At 48.2% G+C, this 27305-nt stretch overlaps 2 protein-coding genes across 7 annotated transcripts in view; one reads left to right on the top strand and one right to left on the bottom strand.

The window, feature by feature from the left end:
* Nucleotides 1-1766: 1766 nt before the first annotated feature.
* On the bottom strand, nt 1767-3640 carry LOC134054955 (N6-adenosine-methyltransferase TMT1A-like). The gene is made up of 2 exons (XM_062511036.1): nt 3131-3640; nt 1767-2003 (listed from the first exon to the last, which is right to left on the bottom strand). Exons 1-2 carry the CDS (start codon nt 3638-3640, stop codon nt 1767-1769), a joined length of 747 nt encoding a protein of 248 aa, XP_062367020.1.
* Nucleotides 3641-16260: 12620 nt separating this feature from the next.
* Nucleotides 16261-27305, top strand: part of SCN8A (sodium voltage-gated channel alpha subunit 8) — a 53737-nt gene continuing 42692 nt past the window's right edge. For all 6 annotated transcript variants that reach the window (XM_062510863.1, XM_062510865.1, XM_062510861.1 and 3 more), the window contains exons 1-4: nt 16261-16536; nt 24281-24399; nt 25950-26039; nt 26258-26386. In XM_062510863.1, coding sequence (XP_062366847.1) covers nt 16261-16536; nt 24281-24399; nt 25950-26039; nt 26258-26386 — 614 coding nt within the window. The remainder of the gene's footprint in view (nt 16537-24280; nt 24400-25949; nt 26040-26257; nt 26387-27305) is intronic.

Here is a 27305-nt window from a genome sequence, read left to right as displayed (position 1 = left end):
GTTCGGCCTCACCTGGGTAAGGGACAAAGGGGATCACCCTCACCCAGGTAAAGGATCAAAGGGTTCGGCCTCAGCCGGGTAAAGGATCAAAGGGTTCGGCCTCACCTGGGTAAGGGACAAAGGGGTTCAGACTCACCCAGGTAAAGGATCAAAGGGTTCAGCCTCAGCCGGGTAAAGGATCAAAGGGTTCAGCCTCACCTGGGTAAGGGACAAAGGGGTTCAGCCTCACCCAGGTAAAGGATCAAAGGGTTCGGCCTCACCTGGGTAAGGGACAAAGGGGATCACCCTCACCCAGGTAAAGGATCAAAGGGTTCGGCCTCAGCCGGGTAAAGGATCAAAGGGTTCGGCCTCACCTGGGTAAGGGACAAAGGGGTTCAGCCTCACCCAGGTAAAGGATCAAAGGGTTCGGCCTCACCTGGGTAAGGGACAAAGGGGTTCAGCCTCACCCAGGTAAAGGATCAAAGGGTTCGGCCTCAGCCGGGTAAAGGATCAAAGGGTTCGGCCTCACCTGGGTAAGGGACAAAGGGGATCACCCTCACCCAGGTAAAGGATCAAAGGGTTCAGCCTCAGCCGGGTAAAGGATCAAAGGGTTCAGCCTCACCTGGGTAAGGGACAAAGGGGTTCAGCCTCACCCGGGTAAAGGATCAAAGGGTTTGGCCTCACATGGGTCAAAGGGTTTGGCCTCAGCCAGGTAAAGGGTCAAGGGGATCACCCTCACCCGGGTAAAGGATCAAGGGGTTCACCCTCACCCACATAAAGGGTCAAGGGCTCTGGCCTCACCTGGGTAAGGGGTCAAAGGGTTTGGCCTCAGCCTGGTCAAGGGGTTCACCCTCACCCGGGTAAAGGGTCAAGGGCTTCGGCCTCACCCAGGTAAAGGGTCAAGGAGTTCATCCTCACAGGGCAGAGGGTCAGTGGGCTCAAATTCATCTGGGCAGAGGTCCAGGGAGCCTCACCTTCACCTAGGCAGAGGGTTAGAGGTCTCAACTTCACCCTGGCGCAGGGTCAGGGGTCTCACTCTCACCTTTGCAAAGAGTCAAGGTTCCCACCCTCATGTGGGCAAAGGTTCAGGTCTGAGGGTCCCACCCTCAGCTGGGCCAAGGGTCAGGTTTGGGGGCTCAGGTTCCATCAGGTGGAACAGCCCTGAGGGAGCATGGGGAGAGAGCAGCAGGAACCCCAGTGCCGTGCCAGCTGGGCAGCACCTGAAAACCCTGTCCCAGAGTTAACCAGGCACAGACAGCAGTCCCCTTCCATTAGTACATTTATTTTCTGCTTCCCAGGCTGGTTTTTGTTGTTCTGGGCTCCTCCCTGGCTGCACTGGGCTCTAGGAAGGCAGAGTCAGCAGTATCAGGGCATCAGGAAAGAAATGGCCTCAAGTTAGAGCAGGGGAAAGTTTAATTAGAGAAGAGGAAGAATTTCTTCAGGGAAAGGGCTGCCAGGCCCTGGCACAGGCTGCCCAGGGCAGTGGTGGAATCCCCATCCCTGGAAGTGTTAAAAAACGTGTGGATGTGGCACTTGGGGATATGGTTTAGTGGTGAACATGGTGCTGGTGCTGAGTTAGCTGTTGGACTCTGATCCAAAACAGCTTTTCCAACTTTGTTGATTTTGTGATTCAAGAGACACAAAGAAAATTGACCCTTTGCTCTCAGCTGACAATTTGGGTTCTGATTTAAGTCCTTCACTGCATTACTGACATGGGCACATGTGAAGGAGCCTGTGCCCTGCAGGTGTGTTGGTGACGATGAGGAATTTTGGGGGCAGGACAGGGGTTACTTCACCCCATACCCCACGATGTGTGGCTCAATGGGCATCCAGGGCATGGCCACGCTGATGTGCTGTATCTTCAGCTCTGAGAACTTGGCCTCTTCCAGATTCTTCCACAGCTCTCTCGTGAGGCAGCATCCAGCAAAGATGAGCTTCCAAGTCGGGTAACAGACCCGCTGCCAAAAATACCTCCAGCTGGAATGCTCAGCGGCCACGTGCTCCAAAAAATAGAAAGCTCCTCCCTAGGAACACAGAGTCTCCTTACAGTGGGTGTGGGGGTCATGCCAAGTGGCTCCCACTGGCCCCTCCCTTCCCTTTTCCCTTCCCTCTGTTAGTTGGAATTAATGGAAGAAGTGCCCAAAGTGCCCATTCAAAAAGCACAAAGGACTGGTTTATTTAATCCCTCTTTTACTCCAGCAATTGTGGTTTTGTTTCAATTAGTTGCTAACACGACTGTTTTTTTTTTCCAAAGGAAACTAAGATAAATGTGTAAATTCTGCTCCAACACATCAGTTTTTCACAGAGAGCAGGGTTGGGAAGATATTGGGAAGGAATTCCTCCCTGTGAGGGTGGGCAGGCCCTGGCACAGGGTGCCCAGAGAAGCTGTGGGTGCTCCTGAATCCCTGGCAGTGCCCAAGACCAGGCTGGACAGGGCTTGGAACAGCCTGGGACAGTAGAAAGTGTCCCTGCCCCTGGCAGGGGTGGAATGAAATGATCTTTAAGGTCCCTCTCAACCCAAACCATTCCACGGTTCAATGAAAATGCCACTTTAAAGGCTTAAAGTCCACTTAAAAAATACCCAAACAATCTGGTTTTAATCTGCAGCTCATTAGTAACTCCAAGGCAATAAGGTGTTTAATTAGACTGGTCTGGCCCTACAGACAGAGCAGCTCCACTTCACAGAGACTGAAGCAGTCGATTTAAAACAAAACGAGGCTTTAATCCTTGATCAGAGCTTCCCACCCAAGGGAAATCAGGTGAGTGGGGAGGGACAGCACCACATTCTGCTTCAAATGTTGGGCTATGATTGCTGCTAACTTTGTAAGTACTTTTAGTCAGCAGAATATTGCTCTTAGGATTCTAAGTCTAAACTATACCAGTACCAGCTTTACCAACACTACCTGCCCAGTACCCTCTGCAGCACTCAGCCATACAGAGTTGCATGGAGCCAACCTAGGTCTGCATTTTAAGCTCAAACCAACTCCTTTTCACTTCGTTTTTTGGTGTGGTTTTAAGCTCAAACCAGCTATTTTTCACTTGTTTTTTTGTTTTATTTCCCCCCCCCCCCCCCCCCCCCCTTTCCTCATGGCTTGGTACCTCTAGAGAAGATGCTGAAGGGAGGAAAGGAGTGTTTTTTGCAGGTACTCACCGGCCGGAGCACCCGGAGCACTTCCCTCAGGGTGCTGCTGACACTCTGCACGGAGCACAGCACCAAGGTGCAAACCACAGCATCCACAGAGCCACTGGGCACCTGGTGCAGGTCTTCTCCCGCGGCCACCAGGAACTGCTCGTAGTGGAGGTGCTGGTTCTTCTTCATGTTTTTGGTGAGGCTCTCCTGGAAGTGAGGGTTGATATCGGTACAAGTGACTCTGCAGCCCGCTGGGTAGAACTGGAAGTTGGTGCCGCCGCCGGTGCCGATCTCCAGCAGCCTCAGCTCCCCGGAGGGGCCCCTAAAATCGGGTAAATTACGGAACAGCTCCTGCTTGTGCTTCTTGGATTTCTTCTCGTGAGCTGCACCAATCTTTTCTAAGAAGAAAGGAAAAAAGACCTTCCTGCAGAAAGGCTCCCACATGCCCAGGAAGGACAGCAGGTAGATGGGCCAGGCCAGCAGGGCCAGGCAAGCACGGAGCAGGAGGACGCTCGCACCGGGCTCTGGCATTTTCAGAGGATCCGCGGGGAGCAGAACTGCTGCTCCCGGGCGTTGGACAGAGATCTGGAAGCTCGCTCGGGGCTGTATTCATGTACTCGCCGTTTCTTCTCAGAGCACATCCAGGTGCTTGGGTTGTTCCGGTGGACGCTTTTCTCCAGCGGATTTCTCAGTCCGGTCACAGGCAGGGCTGAGCGGTGCAGGTGCAGCCAAGCGGCGGCCAGAGCCCGGGGAGGAGCTGCCACTTTGTTCCCAAGCTGGGCAGCACAACTTCGTGTGTCACCCCAGGCAAAGTTCTCCAAATGCCCTCTTTCGGTTCCGGCTGCAGGCTCGTCTCTTAAAGCGGCCTGTGCTGCCCTCGGAAGCTCAGCCGAGCTCTGGATCTCTGCAGGAATTTCGTTGGGGTTTGATTAACGTTTTGGTTCCAAGAGTTGTTAGGGAGTTGATTTTTTCCAGCCGCTGGGTTTGCTTAGCAGTTCTGTGCTCTTTCTGAACAGCAGTTTTGAGTCTTTGCAGTTCGAGGACACCTTAAATCCTTTGGTGGGCGAGAACGGGCTCCCAGTGATCTTCCAGACTGATGGGATTCGTGGACAGAGATAAAACAATATGCATTCGTTAGTTCTACACGCAGCATGTGGAGTTCGGGTTTTCATTTGGATCGAATCAACACTGACCACTCCACGAAGACGTTCTGGAAGACTTTGTCAGCTTTGCAGTCGACAGAGTTTTCCAAAGGATTTGGAGGCAGCGTGGATCAGCCATTAACAGGTGACACCTCTGCTCCAGGTGGGGAGGAACCGAGGTCCCTAAAAACCTCGGAGCAGTTCTGTTGGAGGGTGCAGGGAGTTTTGTTTTCCGGGGAAAGCCACCAGTGTGTCTCCTCTTCCCTCTGGTGGCAATAAAGCAAATTAAACCCAGGAGCAATTAGGCGCTTCATTAATGACTTCTGTTGTATCTTCATGCCTCCACCTTGTGGCAGCTACAAACGGAGCAGTGGGAATCACTGAAAGATTTAGGTTGGAAAAGACCTCCAAGATCGAGTTCAACCTTTGATTACTCTGTGTTGCACAAAATACAGGCATTAATGGATTATTTTATTATAATCTGGTTATAAACCCTAGCTGCTGCACTGCGGGGAGTCATGGAAATGGTTAAATTGGCCAAGGAAATAGCACTCGCTCCTGGTATCCTGGAGGAGTTTTCCTGGAAATCATTCCTAATGAAACGCCTGTGTTTAAAAGGTGTGATGGAGGTTGGAGTAGAAAATGCAGTTTAAGCACAGGTGTAACATGTTAGTAGAGGTCACTGCACTGAAGGGGAAGGAGATATGAGGGCTTTTGGGATAAAAGGAAAAAGCAGGATCCTTATGAAGCAATTTTAATTGTGTTTTATTCCTGAGCAGCTCTGTGCTCCTTACAGAGCCAGGACAGAGCTCAGCTCCAGAATTCCAGTTCTACTGCCTATGCCCTGGGAATTTCTGTTATTTTAACTCGAGGAGAACTTTGTTATTTATTAATTTACTGTTCTGATTCCAGGTCAAAAAAAAAATGCAAAAAAACCAACCAGTTAATAACTGGAGTTGTAATACATATCTGCTTTACAAGGCAGATAAAGACTTCAAACACTTCAGTATTTCACTCTTCTGTTACTTTGGTATTTCAGTACAATACTCAGAGAGTGTGAGGCCCTGGCACAGGGTGCCCAGAGAAGCTGTGGCTGCCCCTGGATCACTGGAAGTGCCCAAGGCCAGGCTGGACAGGGCTTGGAGCAGCCTGGGACAGGGGAAGGTGTCCCTGCCATGGTGGGGGGAAGAACAGAATGATCTTTCAAGTCCCTTCCAACCCAAACCATTCCATGATTCTAATATAAACATACTTCAATATATTGTCATTCTTCAATATCTTGGTGTCTGACCCAGGGACACTCATTGCTGAGGAGATCTCATGCTTTATAAACATTTTCTCACTGATATGTGGGGAAGGAGATTCTATATTCACATTTCTCAGATGAGGAAAATCAAAACACAGACTCTAAACATGTGCATTTTTCAGGCATTCCACTTCACCTCGAGTGGGAAAATGAGCTGGATGGTCCTGATGGAAGTGTCAGTGTTGTGCAGGACTTTGTGTTTCCCTGGGATTGCTCTGGGTCTGATGGGATCAGTGGGGTCCTTAAGGAATTGTTGTGTGGTTTCTTATCCCTACTCACCCCCTTGGGTGTTGAGCTGTTTATTCCTTAAGCTGCTGGCTCAGGGATTCCTCACACAAACCGAACCCAGTGTGTCCTTGAAGTGTTTCTGTTCCACAGCTCCAGCACTCCTGGGCTGTCCCAGGTGGATCCCGAGGTGCTCCTGAAATTCACAGGGATGAGGATGGTGATGGATGACAATGGTGATGGACACAGGGATGAGGATGGTGATGATGATGATGGACACAAGGATGGTGATGATGATGGTGATGGACACAGGGATGATGAAGAAGATGATGATGATGATGGACCCAGGGATGGTGAAGATGATGATGATGATGGACCCAGGGATGGTGAAGATGATGGTGGTGATGGACACAGGGATGATGAAGATGATGGTGGTGATGGACACAGGGATGATGAAGATGATGATGATGATGATGATGGACACGGATGGTGATGGACACGGGGATGATGATGACAATGGACACAAGCATGATGTTGGTGATGATGACAATGGACACAGGGATGATGATGGTGGACACAGGGTTGATAATGATAATAATGATAATGGCCCGGGGGTGGGGGGATTCTCCTCTCCCTCTCCCTCTCCCTCTCCCTCTCCCGTCCCGGTGTCTCCGCAGCGCCCCCTGCGGCGGGCGCGGGGCGGGCGGGGGCCGGGCCGGGCCGGGCCGGGCGGGGGGAGCGCCGGGAGCGCACCAAGATGGCGACACCCGCAGTCCCTCCCGCAGCTCCCCCCGCGCCGCAGTCCGGCAGCGCCGCGCCGGGGCCGCGCTGAGCCCGCCCGACACGGTGAGTCGCAGCCCCCGAGACCCCCGCGGGCTCCACCCGCGGCTCCCCTCTCTTGCCGTGCTGCCGGATCCGTCCCCCCCCTCCCCGGAGCCCTTCGCTCCCTTTCCCCGGGGGCTCTGCCGCAGAGCGCGGCCCGGAGCGCCCCGGGGACCCCGGGCTTGGGTTGTGGGGTGGTGGTGGGGGGGGGGAGGGCCTGGGGAGCCCCCAGCCCCAAAATCCGCCGCGTTGAGGAGGGTCCCGGAGCCTTGTCCCTTCTCAGCCCCCCTCTCGGGTGGATGCCCGGTCATCCCGCACCCGGGGAAGGGGTCGGGGGGCCGGGCTCTCTGCCCGCTCGGCGCTGCCCAGGCCGGGGAGGCTCCGTCCGCTGCAGCCCCAGGCCCCCGGCCCTGAGGGGAATTGGGGGGGACGGGGACGGTGCCGGGCCCGGTACCGGCGTCCCCCGAGCTGGGTCTGGGAAGGGGCGACCTCCCCCTGCTCCCACCCTCGACCTGGAGCCCTTTTGGGTCTTTCCATCCTTCCGTCTATTCCTGCATCCCTGTCTCCATTCCCCCCTCCACCCCACAAACTGGGGGGCCCACGGGACCCTCCTCCCACGCCCCAAATTGGGGGCCGTGCTCTTTGCATTGTAGGAAGGGAGAGCCCGAGTTCTCCTCGCTGTCCCTTCCCCCTCGGCCCTCGCTGCAGCGCTGCCCTGTCCCTCCAGCACCCCCTGCTCCCACCGCTCGGCACGCAGAGCTTCCCCTGCCCGGGGAGGGAGGGGGGATCTTGGGGGACAGGGGGTGGCTTTATTTTTTGGGTGGGGAGGCGGGCAGGGGGATGCTTGGGGCAGCTTTGCTGTTCCAGCTGACCCAGATGTTCGGTCAGCATCGTGGTTGTGGTTCTTCCTTCCCTCTTTCCTTCCGCCACAGATTTTTTTTTTTGGGGGGGGGGGATGGTGAGGGCAGATTTGGTTTATATTATTTTTTGCCTTCCTGCTGGGAGGGAATTGCACATTCACGAGGTTTTTCTATTAAAAAATCTGGGTGTCTTCCTCCCCTCCCCCTGCGTTCTGGTGCAAACTGATGCCCAGCTGATGTGGGGGTGGGGACGCCGGGAGATGCTCCACGGCAGCGGCTGCGGATGATCCGGGGTGAAGTCGGAAAGTCTGGGAAGGGGCAGCGTGTGCAAGGGGCAGCAGCTTCGTCCTGACCCTCGGGGTCCTGAGCTGGATTTTGGAGGGTGATCCCAGGTGTGGGAGGATCATTCTTGTCCCCTCCGTGCCGTGTCGCAGCGGTCGGCGGGAGCCCCCCGAGGGGCCGCGCAGGTGGGGCGGGTTTGGCGGCTCCGGTCGTGTCGGTGCCGTGTTTGTGGACGCGGAACCCGGCCCTGGAGCACTGCAGCATTCCACCCGCACCGGGAGCCGTGACCGGGACGTCCTCTTTTCACACCGGGAAGCTTTAATTGTGAGGAACGGGGCGGGGGTGGGGGGGCTGGCGGGGTCCCTGTCCCCCTCTTGCTGCTGTCTTTAGAGGTGGAAAGAGAGGAAAGCGTGGCCGTGGTGGTTTTCCCGAGCAGTCCTGGTTTGGAGGGATGGGGCCTGCAAATGGTCCCGTTTTCCTGTTTGGATGATGGAGCTTCTGGGAAGCTCTGGGGTCGGTGGATGCTCCAGGGCAGAAGGTGTGGGCGAGGCTGGAGGGGCCCATGGGGCACTCCCTGTGCCCATTACTGTCCCATCCCCACCCTCCCGACGGACAGGTGCCATCACATAAAGTTGGTGAAGCTCTTTAGGATCTCTAAATAGCCCTGGGCTTGGAGAGCTGGTGCCTTTAGGAGTAACAAACCCCTGCACTCTGCTGGGACTCTTCCCTGATGGATCCATCCTGAGGCCTCCCAGAGCTCCAGTGCTCGGGTTTTCCATCCTTTGTGTGCTTAGAAAGTCCCTGTTCTTCACTTTGGTGTTTTATATAAAACTACCAACGTGACAGATGGGTTCTTTGATCATTTTGATGCTTTTGGGTGCTTCTGCAGTGTTGGTCAGCCAGGATGGAGTACCTGGACCCATCACAGATAATTTAATCAGTTATATAAGCTTGTATGTATGGCTTGGATGTAGATCATGGTATAGATACTGTAGTGCTCAGTGGAACAAGTATAATCCTGTGGCTGTTGGGTGGGAGGTTTCTAATAGGCAGGAGGGTGAGCGATCACGTGCCTCAGGAAATGGAGCGTGGCCGTGCCTTCATTCTGTTAAATAAAGCAGAAACAAAGTCAGCATTGAATGGAAATGAAGTAGCTTCAAAACATAAATCACGGTATCACCTTCCTCCTGTTCGTTGCCGTGTCTGTGCGTGCTGGTGGGGTTGCCCAGGTGTGTTTTTTCAGTAAAATGAGCTGATTTGGATTTCCATCTCGATGGAGAGTTGCTGGTTTCCAGTGGCTCAGGCTGTGGGGGCTCCTGCTGTCACATGGTGACCCTTGGGTATCGATCGCCTTCCCCCGAAGCAGCTGCCACTCCATTGACATGGACAAATACACTGGGATCGATAATTTATTGTTGGGTTCAGAGCAATGGGCTGGCTTAGAGCAGGAGCAGTAAAACAGCAGAACAGGTCGGGAACAAGCACAGGGGGAGTAATTTCAGGAGCCACAGAGAGGAAACCGTGTGATGGCTCAGGGTGATGGTGGGGTGGAGAGCTGGTCATTGTGGGACCCTTGGCTGGAATCTTGTGGGGTTCAGGACTGCTTGGACTGTCCCTCTTGTGCCTCATTATCCTTTTGTGCAGAGGTGGAGAATACAAATAGGAAAGAAGTGGCTTCCTGCTGCAGGAGTGTATGACAAAGCCTCCCTGCCATGAGCTCGGGTTCCAGTCTGGCTTTTAACACTTCACATATTCTTCTGGCTTAGGAAGAACTGTCTCCTTTTCAGGAGGGGTTTCTTCACACAAAGAGTGGTCAGGCATTGGAAGGGGCTGTCCAGAGGCTGGTGGAGTCCAGAGAATGACTGGACATGGCACTCAGTGCTCTGGGCTGGGTGACAAGGAGGGGGATTGTCACAGATTGGACTCGATGAATTTGGAGGGCTTCTCCAACTGCAGTGATCCTGGGGTTCTGTTGTGAAATCCTGTTCCAAATTTAGAGCAACTTCTGCTTTCCCTTCCCTCAGCCATGTCCTGCCCAGTGGAGCACTCCAGCAGATGGGAGATTTTGAGGAGAAACAGCTTGGGCTGTAGCAAAGCTGGGACTTTGCTCCTTCAGAGCCATTAAAAATTCAGAGATCTTGCTACCCTCTACAAGTCCCATTCCATGCTTCTTGTAGTTCTGCCCCAGCTGGAAAGTGTGAGTTTATAATGAAATCTGCTGAGAGATGATATGGGGAGGAATGTTTGTTGAATACTGCATAACACTGCTGAATTATCCAGGGAGTGGTATTAAAGTTACAGGAGTAACTATACAGGTGGTCCTAAAGTTGTGGGAATAAACCCTTGATTGCAGGAGAAGGGAGCAATGAGTTGTGGAGAGTGAGAAAAGGAGGCTCAAGGGGGGATTTCCTTCAGGCTGAGCCTCCTCTGCTTCCCTTCAGTGTGAGATCTCTGTCACCCAGCTGGGAAAATGCTTTGGAAACGTGAGCTTGGATGACAAATGTAGCCATTCCAGTGGGGTTTCCAGTGGGAGAGGAACTTCTTATCATCTGTTAAGTGAAATCAGTTGCAGGATGGGGATGTCAAGACAACCAGGAATAACTGACATTAGGAGAAGATGTTTGATCAGATACTCAGGGAGTGATTAGGAGGGAAGAAAAGTGTCACTGCACAGGGAAACCTGGGTTGTGTTCCAGCACGTCAGAAATTTTTAACAGAGCACTAGAAGAGGGTTGTTTATTCTCCCCCCCTTTCGTGTTTGTCCCCTTTGTACTCAAACCATCAGAGTGCTCCACAACAAGAAATTAATTCCCCCAAAATTACAGTGTAAAATAACCATTCCCTGACTCCTGTTTTATGGGTCATGGATGGGCTGAATGAACCGAACAAGGAATTAAATTTGGGTTAGTGGCTGAACTCTTGCACCAAAGCTATTTTGAACAGTTCTTTGTTCAGAAGTTTGAATTTAAAAGGGGGAAGTCAAAGCACTTCAGGTTGTTTAGTTTGTCAGCCTCCAGGTTCTGTGTGAGTTTGGAGATAAACATGAATCAGCCTTGAGTAAGGACAGAATAGGGAGCTGGGGATTAATTAATTAACTGGGATTAACTAGTTCTGATTCTTGTGATTTACTGAGGGATGTTACTGAAGCCACACAACTACTGGGAGGGAGTGAGGACCCTGCATGAACTGGTCTTTAGTTGGTTTTCATTAGAGTGTTGTTAAATAATTATGTTTTCTGTGTGGCCACATCTTTAGACGGGGCTTGGAGCAGCCTGGGGTGGTGGAAGGTGCCTCTGCCCATGGCAGGAGATGGAACAAAATGAGCTTTAAAGTCCCTCCAAACCCAAACCATTCAATGATTCTGATATTTCTCTGTTGCTGTTGGTTGCTTCTTCTCTTCTGTACATTTCTGTTCATTTTTTTTTTTTTTTTTTTACCTTTAGAGGTGTGTCTGTCCCAGTTCAGATCTTGCATGGTCATTTCAAGACCACGAGCACCTCCCTGCCCTGTCCCAGCTCTGCCCTTGACCTCCCATGTTGATCCAAGCACCTGGGAACTTCCACTAGGTTTTACATAGGGTGGGGAAACACCCAACACCAAGTGATAAATGCTGCTAGAAAAGTGGAAATATTTCCTTTTCCTTCCACTTTATAGCATCCAACGTGCCATGAGAGCTTTCCTAAAGGGAAGGTCCCTCCTTCCCTGCTGCTGGTGACAACACTGACCCTTCTCATTGATAAAATTGGCCTGTTCTAGACTCAGGATTCACTGCAGATGGGGACTGGGGGCCACTTCCAGCCATGGATTTCCCCGTGGATGGATATTTTGGGTTTGCTTGAAGCTTTTTAGGCTCTCCTGCAGCAGGATTTCAGGGTGCTGCTCATCTACACCGTGTTTTCCTCCTTGCCTCAATGCTCATGTTGGAATGAAAAGGCATGTGTGTCCATGTGGGTTATAGAAGAATTCACACAGAAGGTTTCTTTCTCTCAAAGACACGCAGTGAATGGCTGACTCTTGGTAATTAATAAAGGAAGAAGTGCATTAAAGCAAGGAAATTGCCTCAAAAGTGTTTTTAAATTTATTTTGATGATCGGCTTGAATATTTTATTGGAATATTTCATAATGTACCAGTAAATGGACTGCTGGGAACATTTAGAAAAAATAATTAAGTCTTAGCAACTGGGCACTTCAATGCAGCAGTTTCTGGTGGAAAATCTTTGGCATTTGAGCAGCGTGTGTGTGTGTGCACCCAAATCCAAGTTCCCAGGATGAATTCCTGGCTGGGAGCAGCAGTGCAGTGTCATTCCCAGTACAGGTATCCGTGGATAACCCACACACCCTCTTCCCTAACTCACCTGGAGCCTGTGTCACAATTTCTAGAACATTTCTCTTGTTAGTGGCTGAAAAACCTGATGTGGGAATGGCTGAAATAAATGCTAGGATATATCCATATCCTGGTTGGAAAATGTCATTTATGAGGTTTTTTTAGCTTCCAGAAGCTTTGCCAGGCAGTGCCAGACCAGAGCAGCTGTGGAAGTTCTTCCTTGGTGAAGATGAGGTGGAGCCACACATCTTACTTTGTGCATTACCTTAATGTGGGATAATTTACTGGGAAAAGAAATGAAGTCAGGACAGGGAAAAGCTTCCCAAGGAGTGAGGCCCTCAGGTCACAATCATGTGTTGATAGTACACAAAAAACAGCCATGTAAGTAATTCCAAAATGCCAAAACGTGGAGAAATTTCTGTGGTGTGCAGCTGTGAACCAGACTGGGGGAATGGTGATGGTTTGTTGGGTTTGGTTGTGCTTTTTCCTTTAAATTGCCAATCAGCTGAGTCGGTGCCTCCCGTTGTGGGTTGTGTAATTTTGCACAAATTCTTTCATGCCTTCATTTTTTCCTTTTTTTTTTATGCTGTGTCCCTGAGCTACTTTGGTTTCTAAATTCAGGCCTTACATATTTATCTGTGCCGTTCAATTAGACCACATCCCCAATGCTGCTCTATAGTTTCACAGTATGTGGGAAATTTGGTAATTAAATGCATGCAAATGCTGCAAGAATAGAATAAATTAATTTTCCTTAATATCAGCAGGCCATTTGGTAATGTCTCACAGATAATGTGACCAAGATACTGGCTCTTCTCTCCCCTTCTTGCCATCTTTTTTTTAAGTCTTTACTATTATTGCTCTGGAAATACCCAGTCAGGTTTACAGGAAGAAAATCCTGGCCCTGCTGCACTCTGGAATTACATAAGGAGGGAGATCTGTACTCCAGACTTCTTTGGATCTCTCAAATAAAACCTGGGCTGGAAACAGCATCTAAGCCCTATGTGTGTGGTGCAGCTTCAGATTTGTGTGTGGATGGGAGGGTGTAAAAGGTTCTGTCCCAGCAGCTGCAGGGGATAACCTGAGATCCCTCCCTGGGTTGCAGCTTTGGGAATGCTGTGTTCAGGGCTGGGATCTCCAGGTATTCTGACCAAGGAAGGATTTATTTATTGGGTGTTTATTCCTGAAGCCCACTGCACTCCAGAGAGTTGTGGTTCTGTTTTGGTGATGGCTCTGGCTTCCCACGTGAGTAGAGCACAATCCTCGTGGCCTGGGCAGGCTGTGGGTGCTTGACCTCATGCTGAAATAGCTGAATTTTAACAATTCAGCCCCATGTCAGAGTTTCCAAGGAATCTGAAACTCATTCTTTTCTCCAGATCTTTAATATTTATTTGGATGCTGTGTCTGTGTTGCTGTAAAAGATCTGACCTTACTGGTTATCTTTTTCCTTGCTTGAGGGACCTTATCCCGGGCAGCTTTGGGATTCATCTGTGCCGTATCCTCGCGGTTTTTGTGCCTCTCCTCTTGGGTTTGGTGTTTGGGTCCCTCCCCGAGCACGGTGGCAGGGCTGGGTTCTCTTCCAGCCTGCAGCACTGCAGTGCTGTTGCATCAGTGCAGGGTTTCTGTCATCCCTCTCCTGCCTTGGCCTCCTCCCGGAGTGAGAACAGCCTGACGAGGCAGCAGCAGCAGCAGCTCAGAAATGCAAGATTGCTGCTGCTGGTTCTGGAGCCAGAGCCTGGCACGAGGAGCAGGAGCTGCAGGGCATTTGTGGGTGGCTGCATTTGGGGCAACCAACTTCTTCCCAGCTCTGCTTCTCGTGGCAGTGGGTGGAGGGATGGGGCAAACCCAACCAGGGGAGGCTGGAGGCTCTGGGAGCTTGTCCTCAGCTGTGCCCTCTCTTTGCTTTGTCGTTTGTGGTGTGTCCGATGCAAACAGGACCCTGTGTCTAACCCAAATAATCAGAGAAATTGAAATTCAGAAATTACTGTTGTGCCTGATGGTTGTATTTTAAAATCATTTAATTTTTATGGCCTCAGATTAGTAGAAATACTGAAAATTGATAGAATCATGGAATGGGTTGGGTTGGGAGGGACCTTAAAGATTGTCCAGTCCCACCAGGACACCTTCCACTGTCCCAGGCTTCTCCAAGCCCTGCCCAGCCTGGCCTTGGGCGCTTCCAGGGATCCAGGGGCAGCCACAGCTTCTCTGGGCACCCTGTGCCAGGGCCTCACCACCCTCAAAGGGAGGAATTTCTTTATAAATTTCTAGATCTGTAAAATGAAAGGGTGCGATTTGACTTCCAGAGCTGTGATGTGCTCCGAGGCAGGTGAGGGCTTGGCCCTACCAAAAGAGCTTTCAGAATTCTCCTTGCACACTTGTTCCAGGGCTGAAGTCATTAAGAGCTCTCAGAGCTGCAGTCACACCTGCTAGAGCACCAAGGAGCATTTTTTGGGACTGCTCAGCGTACTCAGCTCACGTGGGTACTGGTGCTGTCATAAACCCAGCCCCAAGTTACTCCTGTGTGTAGCAGGGAGTACTTTACTAAACTTCACCTTGTTAGCAGAGGGAGGAATGTGCTGGTACCCAGCCCTACCTGGCTGAACACCTGGTCCAACTTGAGCTGGCTTGGAATTTTGTCTAAGAATCACTTTGGCTGAGAGCAGTGACCGGTCAAACTGTTCTTGCAGGAAAATAGTGGCTTTGAGATGAAGTTGCTTTTCAGAATATTTTTTCTAGAGTAGTTTGTGTTCAGGAAGGGCCAAGTTGGGGTGGCCACCAGTGGGGCTGGTCTTGCTTGTGCCATAGAACTCGTTGAAGTTGCACCTTGGGTTTTAGCTCTTATCCTTTTCAGATTCTCTGCTGCTTGGTGTGTAACTCTGAAACTTCCTGTTAGGTGTTAGTAAGTTCTCTGCACAGGGGAGTTTGACAGAAAATTCCTTTCTAGCTAGAGAATCAAGGACACCCAGTACCCAAAAAGCAGGAAAAAAATGGGAAGGGAAGGTAGCCAGGGGGCTGAGACTTCATAGCCTGGGGTTGTGGTTGGATAATTGATCCCAAGATGTAGATGAACAAAAAAAAAAAAAAAAAGCTTCATGACTGGGATCCATCTGAGATTTGATTTGGGTGCAGCCCTGGCTGGGCTCTTGCACTGCCCAAAGTTCATCCTTTCAATAAATCTCTATTTTATCCCTTTTGCTCTGCCTAGTCTCTGTTCCAGGTCAGCCTTTCCAGGCATCCCAGTGACAAGTGGGCTCAGCTGCATCCAGCCTTGTTGTGGACATACCTGGAGCTGGTTTTGGGGATTACTCTGGGGATTTGAGGAGTGACAGGGCTCCCCATGGCTCTGCCTTGAAGAGGGACAGTCTGATGGTGCAGCAGTGGAACCCACAGGTGTTATATCTGCCCAGGTTCCAGCTGAACCACAAGGGCACTCACAGCCAGCAGCAGCTGCCCCTGTGGAAACTAAGAAATCTAGGATGCAATCAAAGCACCCAGTTAATAAGGATCAGAAAGGATCACAAGCAGCAGGAGAGCCAGATGTTGAGATCATCACTGAGTCCCTGTCGTGTGAAACTCTCTGTAATCTGTGAAAAGACATTGTGTGATGGGGGTGTGAGGCTTTACAGCTTGGTTACTGCGGGTCTGGGACCTTGTGGGTACAGATGTGACACTGGATGGCGCTGAGGCAAGGAATTTGGGACCCCTGACCCAGGACTCAGGTGTGGATCAGGTATTTGTGAGGGAGCCAGGCCTCCTGTCCCTCTGGGAGTGGCTTTTAATGAGTGTAAGAGAGAGGTTTGTCCACAGAGAGAGAATGCAGGAGCACCACCATAGAATGTGCTGGAAAACCCTTGAGGAGGGGATCCAGCAGCTGAGAGAAGTGGCAGTACTGGAGGGATGGACAGCATGACAATGACCCCAACAAGGTCAGGTGCAGATGTGGAATCTGGCACACCTGGGGCCATCTCAATACTCCACATTTATTGCAACAATTAACTCTGATAACAACCAAGAGACAGTGGGTTCTGTCGCCAACAACTCAGAAATCCTGAGAGCGTGATCAGTGACCCAATGCATGTAATTAAGGACCTCCAAGAAGTGGCAGTTCTGACCTCGTGCCTGTGTTTCACTCCCCACAGAGCTGACCTGCCCGGGGTGCAACATCTCTAAAGAAGCTGCTGCAGGATGAAAAGATGGCAGCACGGCTGCTCGCACCACCAGGCCCCGAGAGTTTTAAACCCTTCACTCCGGAGTCTCTGGCCAACATTGAGAAACACATTGCAGAGCTGAAGAAGAAGCAACGCTCCAAGCAGGACAGCAGCCACCGGGACGACGATGAAGACAGCAAACCAAAACCAAACAGTGACCTTGAGGCAGGGAAGAATTTGCCTTTCATCTACGGGGACATCCCTAAAGGGCTGGTTGCTGTGCCACTGGAGGACTTTGACCCTTATTATATGACCCAGAAAGTGAGTCTGCAAGAAAGGAGTTGTTAAAGAGCTTTTTTTTTTTTTTTTTTTTTTTTTTTTCTTCCCTTGGGAAATTACAGGTTTGGGTATGGTTTGAACAGAAGACAAAGAAAAAGGGGGTCTTGGATGGGGCTGGTTTGGTTGTTTTGCTTTCTTATGTATTTTTCTGTGAGGTTTAATAGAGATGATGCGATTGGTCTTTAAGGATGGAGTTAGGAGAACAAGCTCTGGAAACTAAAAATAGTTCAAGTTGTGCTAATGTGCCAATTTTAACCATCAGGGCAATAAGAAGAATTTAATTGAGGGGTAACAGTAAGTGTTTCAGTGTGGAATTCATGGAATTCAGTCTGAAGCTGATGGTTATGAAGCACGGGGACACAGAATCATGGCAAAAAAGGAGACAAATTAACTCGCTTTCATCTTTATTTTTATTTATTTGGAAAAGGTGTTGTGGCAGGAGGCATTTAAGGGTGCTGAGGTGTTTGAGGTGTCATGAAGGGAGTGGTTGGCAAGTTCTTCTGGGGGTGAAGGGGAGGGATCCACTGGTGATGGAATGAGGAGCATGGTCACTGGTTTGTTTAGAAGGCTAAAACTGAGGTTCTTTAGTGTTTAATTTCGTTGCTTTCTTTGATCCAAGAGGCAGCTGAGACAGTCACCAGCTCGAGTGAGGCTCAGCTGTGCCTCTGGGGGAGCTGCAGATTGAGCTGTGTGGGTGACAGGAGCTGTGATGTGGCTGTTCAGAGCTCGGGCAGAGCTGGCTACATGTGAAATCCGTGTCATGGGGAGCCAGTGTTGGATGAGTTTTTGTTGGGACAGACATTTGTGCCACGCTCAGAAGTGACTCTGGGACTGGCAGGGCATTGCTCACATGAAGTCAGCTGAGTTTGGGGAGTGATGAGTGTAACTGACCCTTCTTTACTGTGTTCACAGATTAATTTAATGTGGTTTCTTGTGTCCAGAGTGCTGAGTGCTGACTCAGGGCTGTGAAATTTGGGGGTCTGTGTGTTGCAACATGGTGCCCAGCTGATGTGATCCTTTGTTACGGGGAGCTGCTGTGGGAAGAATACTCAGGAATGCTTTTTATTTATTCAACAAATACTTTCTCTCTGTTAAACCAATCAGCTTCTGGTGAGAGCAGGTCATGGAATTACAGGGTGGGTTTGGAGGGACCTTAAAGTCCATCCAGTCCCACCCCTGCCATGGCAGGGACACCTTCCACTATCCCAGGGCTGCTCCAAGCCCTGTCCAGCCTGGCCTTGGGCACTTCCAGGGATCCAGGGGCAGCCACAGCTTCTCTGGGCACCCTGTGCCAGGGCCTGCCCACCCTCACAAGAGAACTCCCGAGATCTCTGGACCCCTTGCACCCACCACAGAGGTGTCAGGAAATGTCTGGGCGAGTTTTGAATCCTCTTTGTGCCCGTGTAGCTGAAGGGGAGGTGTCAGTGGGACAATTGGGCTGATTCCTGATTTTTCTAGCTCAGGTAGGTGGCAGTGCTGAAGGGGCAGTGGGCAGAGCTCCGTGCTTCTCAACATTGCACCACGAGCAGGAGGCACAGGGAACCCCCTTACCCCTCCTGCTGCATCCCTCTCCATATTTGCCTCCCAACACAAGGCTATTAATAAGCCTTTCATTTCTAGAGGAAAAAAAAAAAAGGAAAAAAAAAAAAAAAGAGGAGCTGCATTCCCCTCTCTGAAGGCATCTGTCACATCTCTGGGAGCGCCGTGCGTTCCTTGTGGAATCCTTGGCAGGCTGAGATGCAGGGAAGGTTCTGGAGATGGAAGGCAAATCCCCCCAGCCCTGCTGACCCCACGGGGGCTCCCAACAATCCCTGAATCCCCCCACAACCCCTGAACCCACTGCTCCCTTCCTCTTGTGTCCATCTCAGCGTGGCCATGCTTTAGGTGCTCCTCACTGCTTCCAAAACTCAGTGACTTTCCACAAAGAATTATTTTTTTTTTAAGGCCATTAAAAAAGGCCCTTCCCTGAATCATCAGGAATTGTGAATCTGCTTGAATCATGGGAAGTTTTCCAAGATTTTTTTTTTTTCCTCCCCACTCTCCAGAAGACTTTGCATCACAGGTCTTTGCTTTTGCAGCGTGCACAGGGACGAATCAGCTGGTTGCTTTTCCCTGCAGGAGGACACGGTGATCTTGGTTTGTCTAAGGAAACTGAAACTGCATTTAAACAGAGCAGCTGAAGCTCCCAGTGCCTGTAAACTGATATTTAAAGGAGAAACAGTGTGACCTGGAAACAGAACCGTGCCACAGGGAGTCACAAGTCCTGGCTCTGTAGCCCAGCAATGGTTTTGTCCAAGGTGCTGCTCTTTTCTCTGCTCAGTTTCATTTTGCAAAATGGCGAATTCCAAAATCCCAGAATCCTTGAAGCTGGAGAAGACCTCCGGGATCAGGAAGTCCAACCTGTGACAGATCCCCACCAGAGCACTGAGTGACACCTCCAGGGGTGGGAGCTCCACCACTGCCCTGGGCAGCCCCTTCCAGTGCCTGACCACCCTTCCCATGGAGAAATTCCTGCTGATGTCCAGCCTGAGCCTCCCCTGGCCCAGCCTGAGGCTGTTCCCTCTCCTCCTGTCCCTGTTCCCTGGGATAAGATCCCAAATCCTCCCACTGGCTGTTCCCTGCTGTCAGGGAGTTGTGCAGAGCCAGCAGCTCTCCCCTGATCCCCTTTTCTCCAGGCTGAACCCTTTTCCCAGCTCCCTCAGCCACTTCTTGTGCTCCAGGTTCCCAGCTCTGAGCACATTCTAGCCCCTCAGTGTCTTGAGGTGAGGGGTAGGTGATGACTCTGAGGAAAATCTGGAATCCCTTTGCTCACAGGTAGCAGCTTTGGGAGCTGCTTTAGCTCCTTTTTGTGTCTGTGTAAGGACCGGGAAGAATTTTTTCATAATTTCTTGTTTTTCAACTTTTAATGGCCTTCCAGTTCCTAGCCTGAAGCACGAGGTGGGAACGATAATTGCCCATTTTTATTATGTAAACCAAAAACATTTCTACTAATATTTCCAGAAAGCAGGTACATGAACTTCCTTGTTCACATGTGCAAACAAAATTCGGGAAAATCCCCTGTGTGGGCAGCCCCAGCAATGGGAGCAGAGCAACCTCACAGCCTTAAAATCCTTCAGTATTTATTGAGCAAGACATCAGGACCTTCCTCTTTCATTCCACAGCCTTATCAGGATTTCCATTTTTAATGTTTTTCCATCTTCTACACCTCTCTTTCCTTCTGATCCATTTGTGGCCCAGCCCATCCCTCCTACTAAACATCTCACCCCATTCTTCCCCTCTGAACATGATGTTTGCCAGGTTGTGGCTGTTTTCCTCAAGCTCCTTCCATTTCCCTCGGCAGGAATTTCAGCACAATGAGGTGCTCATGCTTCTTCCAGTTCTGAGGCAGCAGAAGATCCCTGGATTTTCTGAGACCTGAGACTGTAGATAAGTTGAGGTGGATGGATTTCAATGGGAAGAGGAAGAATGTCCACACCTGAGTGAGGTCTGAGGCTGGCCTGGGATGTCTGAGGTCACCCATGGCTGCCAGGGAAGCACCTGAGGATCTCTCCAGAGCCTTTGTGCCAAGGGAGTGACTTGCAGCTTTGTCAAGTCACATGCCAGGTTTGGAAACGGGCCCTGTGGGTCCAGAATGTCACCTTGGCCCAGGAAAATCACAGGGATGTGAGGGACCAGCTGCAGGAGGCACGTCTGGCTCTGGGATGTGCCTGTGGTGCCTGCAGGGAGAGCTGGTGACTCTGCAAGGTCACGGCACCATTCCTGGGTTTGCATTTCAGCGAAGCCACCAAAACAGAGGAAAGAGTCAGAGCCATCTAAAAAAATCAGCTTTTTATTCTTATGTCCAGAGTCTCATTGCCTTTTCCAGGTCTTGATCACTTCGTGGTGTTTTTTCTTCTGCTCTGTCTGTCCAGTTGGCTTCAAAGGAGCAGGAAAAGTGAGTGTGAAAGGGAAAGAGTGAAGAAGGGAGATTGGATTCCCTGGCTGTGGCTGCCTCCAGTGCTCTCCAGGTGTTGGAGGGGAGGCAGAGTGTGATGGAGCTGTTGGCTGTGTGTGGTTGTTGGTGCTGTGGATCCAGGCATGCAGAGCTGGCATCAGGGAATGCCAGGGCTGGAACCTCTGCTCCCATCTCCTCAATAACTGCAGCCCCCTCGTGATGGGGAAAAGGGTGGGGAGTTATTTCTGGCCTGGAGGCAGAGTGGATTTCCTTGCACAGGCGGATTGTGAGGTCATTAAAACTTAAAAATCAAACTTAAAAATCAGGACTCTCTCCAGCAGCTCCACATCCTCCCAGGGCTGGAGGTGGGATCTCACCTGAGACAGGGGGACAGGATGGGAACTCGGCCCAGGCTCAGGGGGTTCCTGGGGCATGTCCAGCACCTAAACCCCTTCTCCTCAGGGCTGCTCTCAGGGTCTGATTGTGTCTGTAATTCTTCAGCCCACAGGGTGCCCGAGTTTCCTGTAAATTCCTTTTCCAGCAGCTCAGGGTGTCGCCAGGAAATCATCGCGCTCCCTGCTCAGCACTGAGCGTCATCGTGGCACTGCTGCAGGAATGTGCTTCCATATGTTCCCAGGCTGTTCCTAAAGCTGTTTTCTTCTGAAATCTCCTGCCCACTCCCCCTCACTCCTCAGCCATTACAGAACTGCTCAGTGGAAAACCTGCAGGAAGCAGGAATATTTTAAATCTTCCTGGAGCTGGAAGGATTCTTGCCATCCCTCAGTCAGTTCTGTTGCTCTCCCAAGCACAGTCATCATTTTGCAGATTGATTTAGAGAATTTATTCCCTTCTTTTTATGAGACCTGTTTCCAAGGTTTTGGTGGATCCCGATGACTTGATGGAAACTAAAGCTGGTGGAATTTTTTCACAGTTCTAACAACAAATGGAGGCTTTGGGAAGTCCAAGCAGACACAGCCATCTCTTAAACTCACTGCAAAATACCTTTTTCCAGGTATCACCTTCCTCTGAGTTTTGGGCTTTGCTTCAGCACGTCTTAAAAGCTCTTAAGGATGTTCTTGGCCCAGATCCAGAAAATGTTTTAAGAGCTTGCAGCCATTTTGAAATGGAGTTTTAATATGTCATCAGCAGAAGGGAAAAACTAAAAGAGGGTTTTGCCAAACACTTCTTGACTTTTGGGCTTTTTTTTTTTTTTTTTTTTTTTTTATTGATGAGACCAAGTGGAGATTTACTCAGGGTTTTATGGGGTACGCAGGGGAATGGTGGATCTGGGAACTGTTGTAATCGATGAGCAGACTGGAATTGTGACACCTTCTTGGTGTCAGGGCTGTGCTGAAGGGCCCAGGGATGATGGGCTTCACAGGCAGGAAAAATTCTACAAGTTTTGTGGTCTAAAAGGAGAAATCTGGGCAGAGCACAGAGACAAAACAAGGAACTGCCTTAGGTGCAGTCATGTAACAGGTGGGGAGAGCAAGGAGAGAGTGGAGCTCATGTTGGGTTGGCAGTGGGAAGAAATCTTGATTTCTCCATGGAAAAAAGGGTGGTCAGGCATTGAGGGAGCTGCCCAGGGAGGTTTGGGGTCCCCATCCCTGCAGGTATCCAGGGAATGACTGGAGCTGGAAGGATTCTTGCCATCCCTCAGTTGCTTCTGTTGCTCTCCCAAGCACAGTCATCATTTTGCAGATCGATTTAGAGAATTGATCTTTTGGGACTTCCCTTCTTTTTATGAAAGCACTCAGCCCTCTGGGCTGGGTGATTGGTCACAAATGATCTTGGAGTGCTTTCTCAACCTCAAAGATTCTGGGATTCTGTGAGATTACAGCAGGCGGTGCCAAATTTCCTGAAATTGTGAAAAAGCTGTTGGAAGTGAGTTTTCCATGTGATGCCTCCCATGTGCCAGGACAAAAGGGCTCCCACCTTTATCTGGGGCTGTTTCCATTTTCCATCCACCTGCCCAGGTGAGTTTAACTGGCTCTGGGTTTTGTTCCTGTTCTCATGTTCCTGTGTCTCCAAGGGAAGGATGGTTTTAATCCTGGTTTGCTGACTTTGCCTGAACCAGCCACAGCCTCCTGCACGGGGATTTGTGAAACTGAGCCACATCTTGGAACTGCTCAATGGGGTTTGGGAAATTCCTGTTTTCTTCCAGCTCACCTTGTCCCAGATAATGTTCAGCCCAGTCGTGCTGGAGGTTTCATTACTCCAAAAAGTGTGGGTGAGTTGGGAGATCTGTGCTGTGCTGGGGCAGCACAGCCTGGGACAATCCTGGTGGGATGAGTGTCTTGCTCCAGAGCAAAAAGAAATTTAAAAAAGGAAGGGGATGCGAGTCCTGGAAAGTGTGTGGTGTCAGGGAAGGGGGGGAGAGCTGATTCCTAGAATTGGGTGTCCCCTGAGCACTCTGTAATGGCAAGTTTGCAAAACTTGGGGCCTTTTAGAAGGTTTGTCCATGCCAGGGTGATATGGTCATTAATTCTTGATGCTGCAATTGAAGAGCTGTCCAGGGTTGTCTTTAAAGTGCTTTTGGTGGGGATGCATTAGTGGTTCTGCTAACGACCCTCTCTCAGTGCTGAACCACAACCTGATTTTGATTTCCTTTGCAAATAATTTCCTGCTCAACGGTCTCATTTGTTGTTTGGTTGACAAGGATGGAAATGACAGATTTTCTAGGAGCCTCCTGGGGAAGGCTGTGCTGGCACAGAGCCCTGCTGGATTCCCTTGGGTTGGGCTCTGTGAGCTCAGGGCTGTGCCAGCCGAGCTTTGGAGATGTCAGTGAGTCCAGCTGTGCTCTGGGGCCATCCTGGAGAGGATAAAAATGACAATAATGGTGCCAGGGAAAGGGCTTTGGCTTCTCTAGTGCGCATAAATTGCTTTTTTTCCCCTGTGGTGGGTGCTTTGGGTGTGCTGGTGTAAAGCACCCACAAACCCAGTTTGCCTGTGGTGCTCCAGGGAGATGGAGCAGCAGAATTCTGCACCACTTTTACACAATTCTTAATAAAATAAAAAATATTATTCCACAGGTTCTTAATAAAATCATGAACCTCGTGTGTGGTGCCCATGATGTTGTGTGTTGTACCCTAAAGGGAGCTTTATAAAGGAGATACTAAAAAAAAAATCAGAAAAGGAATTATCCACAATGTGTGTGTGATGTCCATGATGATGTGTGTTGTACCCTAATGGGAGCTTTATAAAGGAATTTATTTAAAAAAGAACAAACAGAAAATACCATTTTTTACCCTGGAAGTTTTGCCTGAGATCTCCAGTGAGAAATGGATGTTTGGAAAAGGATTATTAATGGTGGGTGGGTGGGTGATGCCCACAATGCACAGATGTGTTGTACCCTAATGGGAACCTCATCAATTAGATATAACAAAAAAAAAAAAAAAAACAAAACACCAAAAAATCCCAAAAAAAACAAAACAGAAAATGAATTATCCACAGTGTGTGTGTGGTGCCCATGATGTTGTGTGTTGTACCCTAATGGGAGCTTTATAAAGGAGTTTATTTTAAAAAGAACAAACAGAAAATACCATTTTTTACCCTGGAAGTTTTGTCTGAGATCTCCAGTGAGAAATGGATATTTGGAGAATTATCCACAGTGTGTGTGTGATGTCCATGATGGGAGCTTCATAAATGAGATTATTTTAAAAACCAGTCAGAAAATGCCATTTTTAACCCTGTTTGTCTGTTTTTTCCAGTTCCTGCTGTGGTTTCCCTGCATTAACTCTCTCTCTCTCTCTCTCTCTCTCTCTCTCTCTCTCTCTCTGTTTTTCTCTGCAGACCTTTGTAGTACTAAACAGAGGGAAAACACTCTTCAGATTTAGTGCCACACCTGCCTTGTACATTTTAAGTCCTTTTAATCTGTTTAGAAGAATAGCTATTAAAATTTTGATACATTCATATCCTTTTTATTACTGAGTTTCCTTTGTGTAGTCACTGAAATTCTCTTTTCCTGGTGATTTTTGCTCAGTTCACAAATATCAATGCCAGTCCTGCACCTGCAGGTGTGGGTTGGCCTCAGAACATCCACAAAATCCAGGATTAAAAATGATTTGATTATATATTTTATATATTATGTTTATTATTTACACAGTTATTTAGCCACATCCAATGAAGGGAAATTCTCCTTTATTTTCCCTGTTCTTCCCTCAGTGCACACATGTGGATGAATTTTGGAACAGATGTGATTTCATGTGAAGGGAGCTAGGATTTAAGAGCTACTGAAATGATTAAATTGAATTAAAATATATTGAAATGAATACTAAAATATTGTCTAGAAATAAACAGAATTATTATCTGGAGAACAAGCCACAGCCACCTTGTCTATTCAAACATAATGAAATAAATACTAAAATATGAGATGGAATATATCCATATATAATATATTGATTTTCTCCAAGTTAAATCCTGGTGAATTTGGATTTCAGCACTGCTTTCCCATGAACTTTAACAACAAAAAAAGATTTTTTTTTTACTGAACGGATGGATTTGGGGACACATTTTCATTTAGGACTCTGAATTAAATATAGAAAATATAATTTTAAATTGAATTAATCTGAAAAGTATATTAAATTTATATAAAACAGAATGCATTGAATGGTGACAGAAAATATTATTTATGTAGTTATATATGTTACATAGCATATAATATCTTGTGTAATATCTAAATAGTACATTTAATACAGCATATTAAAGATATATGGTATAGAAATACATGTAATATAGTGTATATAGCATATAGATGTATGCAATGCAGTTTATTAAAGATATATATGTTATATATAATACAGTGTATATAACACAGATGTATGTAATACTGAATATTAAAGATATATATTATAATATATATTATATATAATATTGTATAATATTATAATTTTATATATCATATATAAATATATTTAATATAGTGTTTATAGCATATAGATGTATGCAAACAATATATTCAAGATATAGAACATATATAATTATATGTAATAGATAATAATATATTTATTATAATTGTATATAATATATAGATATATATAATATAGTGTCTATAGCATATAGATATATGCAATACAGTTTATTAAAGATATATAGTACATAAATATATATAATTTAGTGTCTGTAGCATATAGGTGTATGTAATGCAGTTTATTAAAGGTATATAGTATATAAATATTGTATACAATACAGTGTATATAGCATGTAGATGTTATATATAATACAGTATATAAAAATACAAATAGGGTAAATCAAAAACATAAATAGAGTAAATTAAAAATATAACTAGAGTAAATTAAAAAGATAAAAAAAAAATCTTATTTCCCATGACTGTGCAAGCATCTCAGCCCTTAGCAGCCCACAGAGAATAGCCTGGCAAAGGTTGAATTTTCCTTCAGGCAGTGATTTTGGGGACTTTTGGGGAATGTGAAGAGTGTCCCTTTGCTCCTTGACTTTGTCCCACAGTATTTAGCATGATCATTATGTGCACTATTTTGACCAACTGTGTATTCATGACTTTTAGTAACCCGCCAGAATGGTCAAAGAATGTGGAGTAAGTACAAATTATTTACATTATTTGCATTTAAAAACCAATTTATGTTTGTAAAAACCCCTCCCAAAACTGAGCTTGTTCCCTTGAGGACCCTGCTCCTCCCTGTTCTTTTTTAGCACCAACTCATTATCCTTTACACCCTTTTAATTAAATCTTCGTGGCTCACCCTTTTTTTTTTTTAATTTCCCCACGACTAAAAGGGTTTTTCCTCGTGGCAGGTACACATTCACTGGGATTTATACATTTGAATCACTGGTGAAAATCATTGCCAGGGGTTTCTGTATAGATGGATTCACCTTCCTGAGGGATCCCTGGAACTGGCTGGATTTCAGCGTGATCATGATGGCGTAAGTTTGATTTATTCCAGGTATTTTTGAGGATGGGGAGGCCTTAGGAAGAGGGTTTGGAAGGAAAAAAGAAAATCAAGGCAAACTTCAATTAATCCCCTTTAGCCTGATGGGATTTCAGCTCTAAACTGTAACAGTGTGGAGCCAGTGGAGCTGCTGCTGTCAAGGGAAAAAAAACCAGGATTTTCTGAAAACCACCTTGATTCGTGCAAGATTGGAGGTGGTTCATGCACCAGAGGGGCAGATCAGTGTAGGAACCAAATCTCTTTAAATTCCATTCTATTCCACTCCTTCCCCCTTGGGCTGTGAGTGGAGGTTGGACAGTGATTAACCCAGTAATTACCTGTTCATAAGCAGTGGTTATTAACCCATTTCAGTGTCAGAAAGGAGATATTTGATTTTCCTTCCTCATTCTTGGTTGTTTTTGTTTTTTTTTTTTTTCTTTTTGTGCTGGATTGGGCTGATACTGAGGATCATGGGCATGTCTGAGTCACATCAGGAGATCCACCCTAAATTCCTGGGCTTTTTTTTCCCATATTACCCTAAGCTGACCCTGCCTCAGACTTAGTCCTGCTGATGGAAACCTGGTTTTTGTCACTGGTATTCCGAGCTGCTGCTGGAAGAAATATTTTTGCCCTTTTACAGTTATTTTTGGAGTATTTTTGCATGTGGAATGGTTGGGCTGCTATGTTCACCAGTGTCTGATGGAGCAGAGAGCACAGGGGAAGCCTCAGGAGCTGCATTTCTAAGGGTTCACTTTAATCATATTTTACTGGATTCTGCACCCCAGTTTGAGGTTCCTGACTTTGTGCTCTTTTTCTGCCTTTTAGCTGTTTATTTAAATTCTACTCGAAGAGCTGAACATTACCCATGAAAATGCAATAACCAGCAGCTTCCCAACACCTGAGTTTTACTTCAG

Source organism: Cinclus cinclus, chromosome 30 (assembly GCF_963662255.1).
Source record: "Cinclus cinclus chromosome 30, bCinCin1.1, whole genome shotgun sequence".
Lineage (NCBI taxonomy): Eukaryota > Metazoa > Chordata > Aves > Passeriformes > Cinclidae > Cinclus > Cinclus cinclus.
The sequence above is the reverse complement of the archived record's forward strand: the minus strand, read 5'-3'. Positions and strand labels throughout refer to the sequence as shown.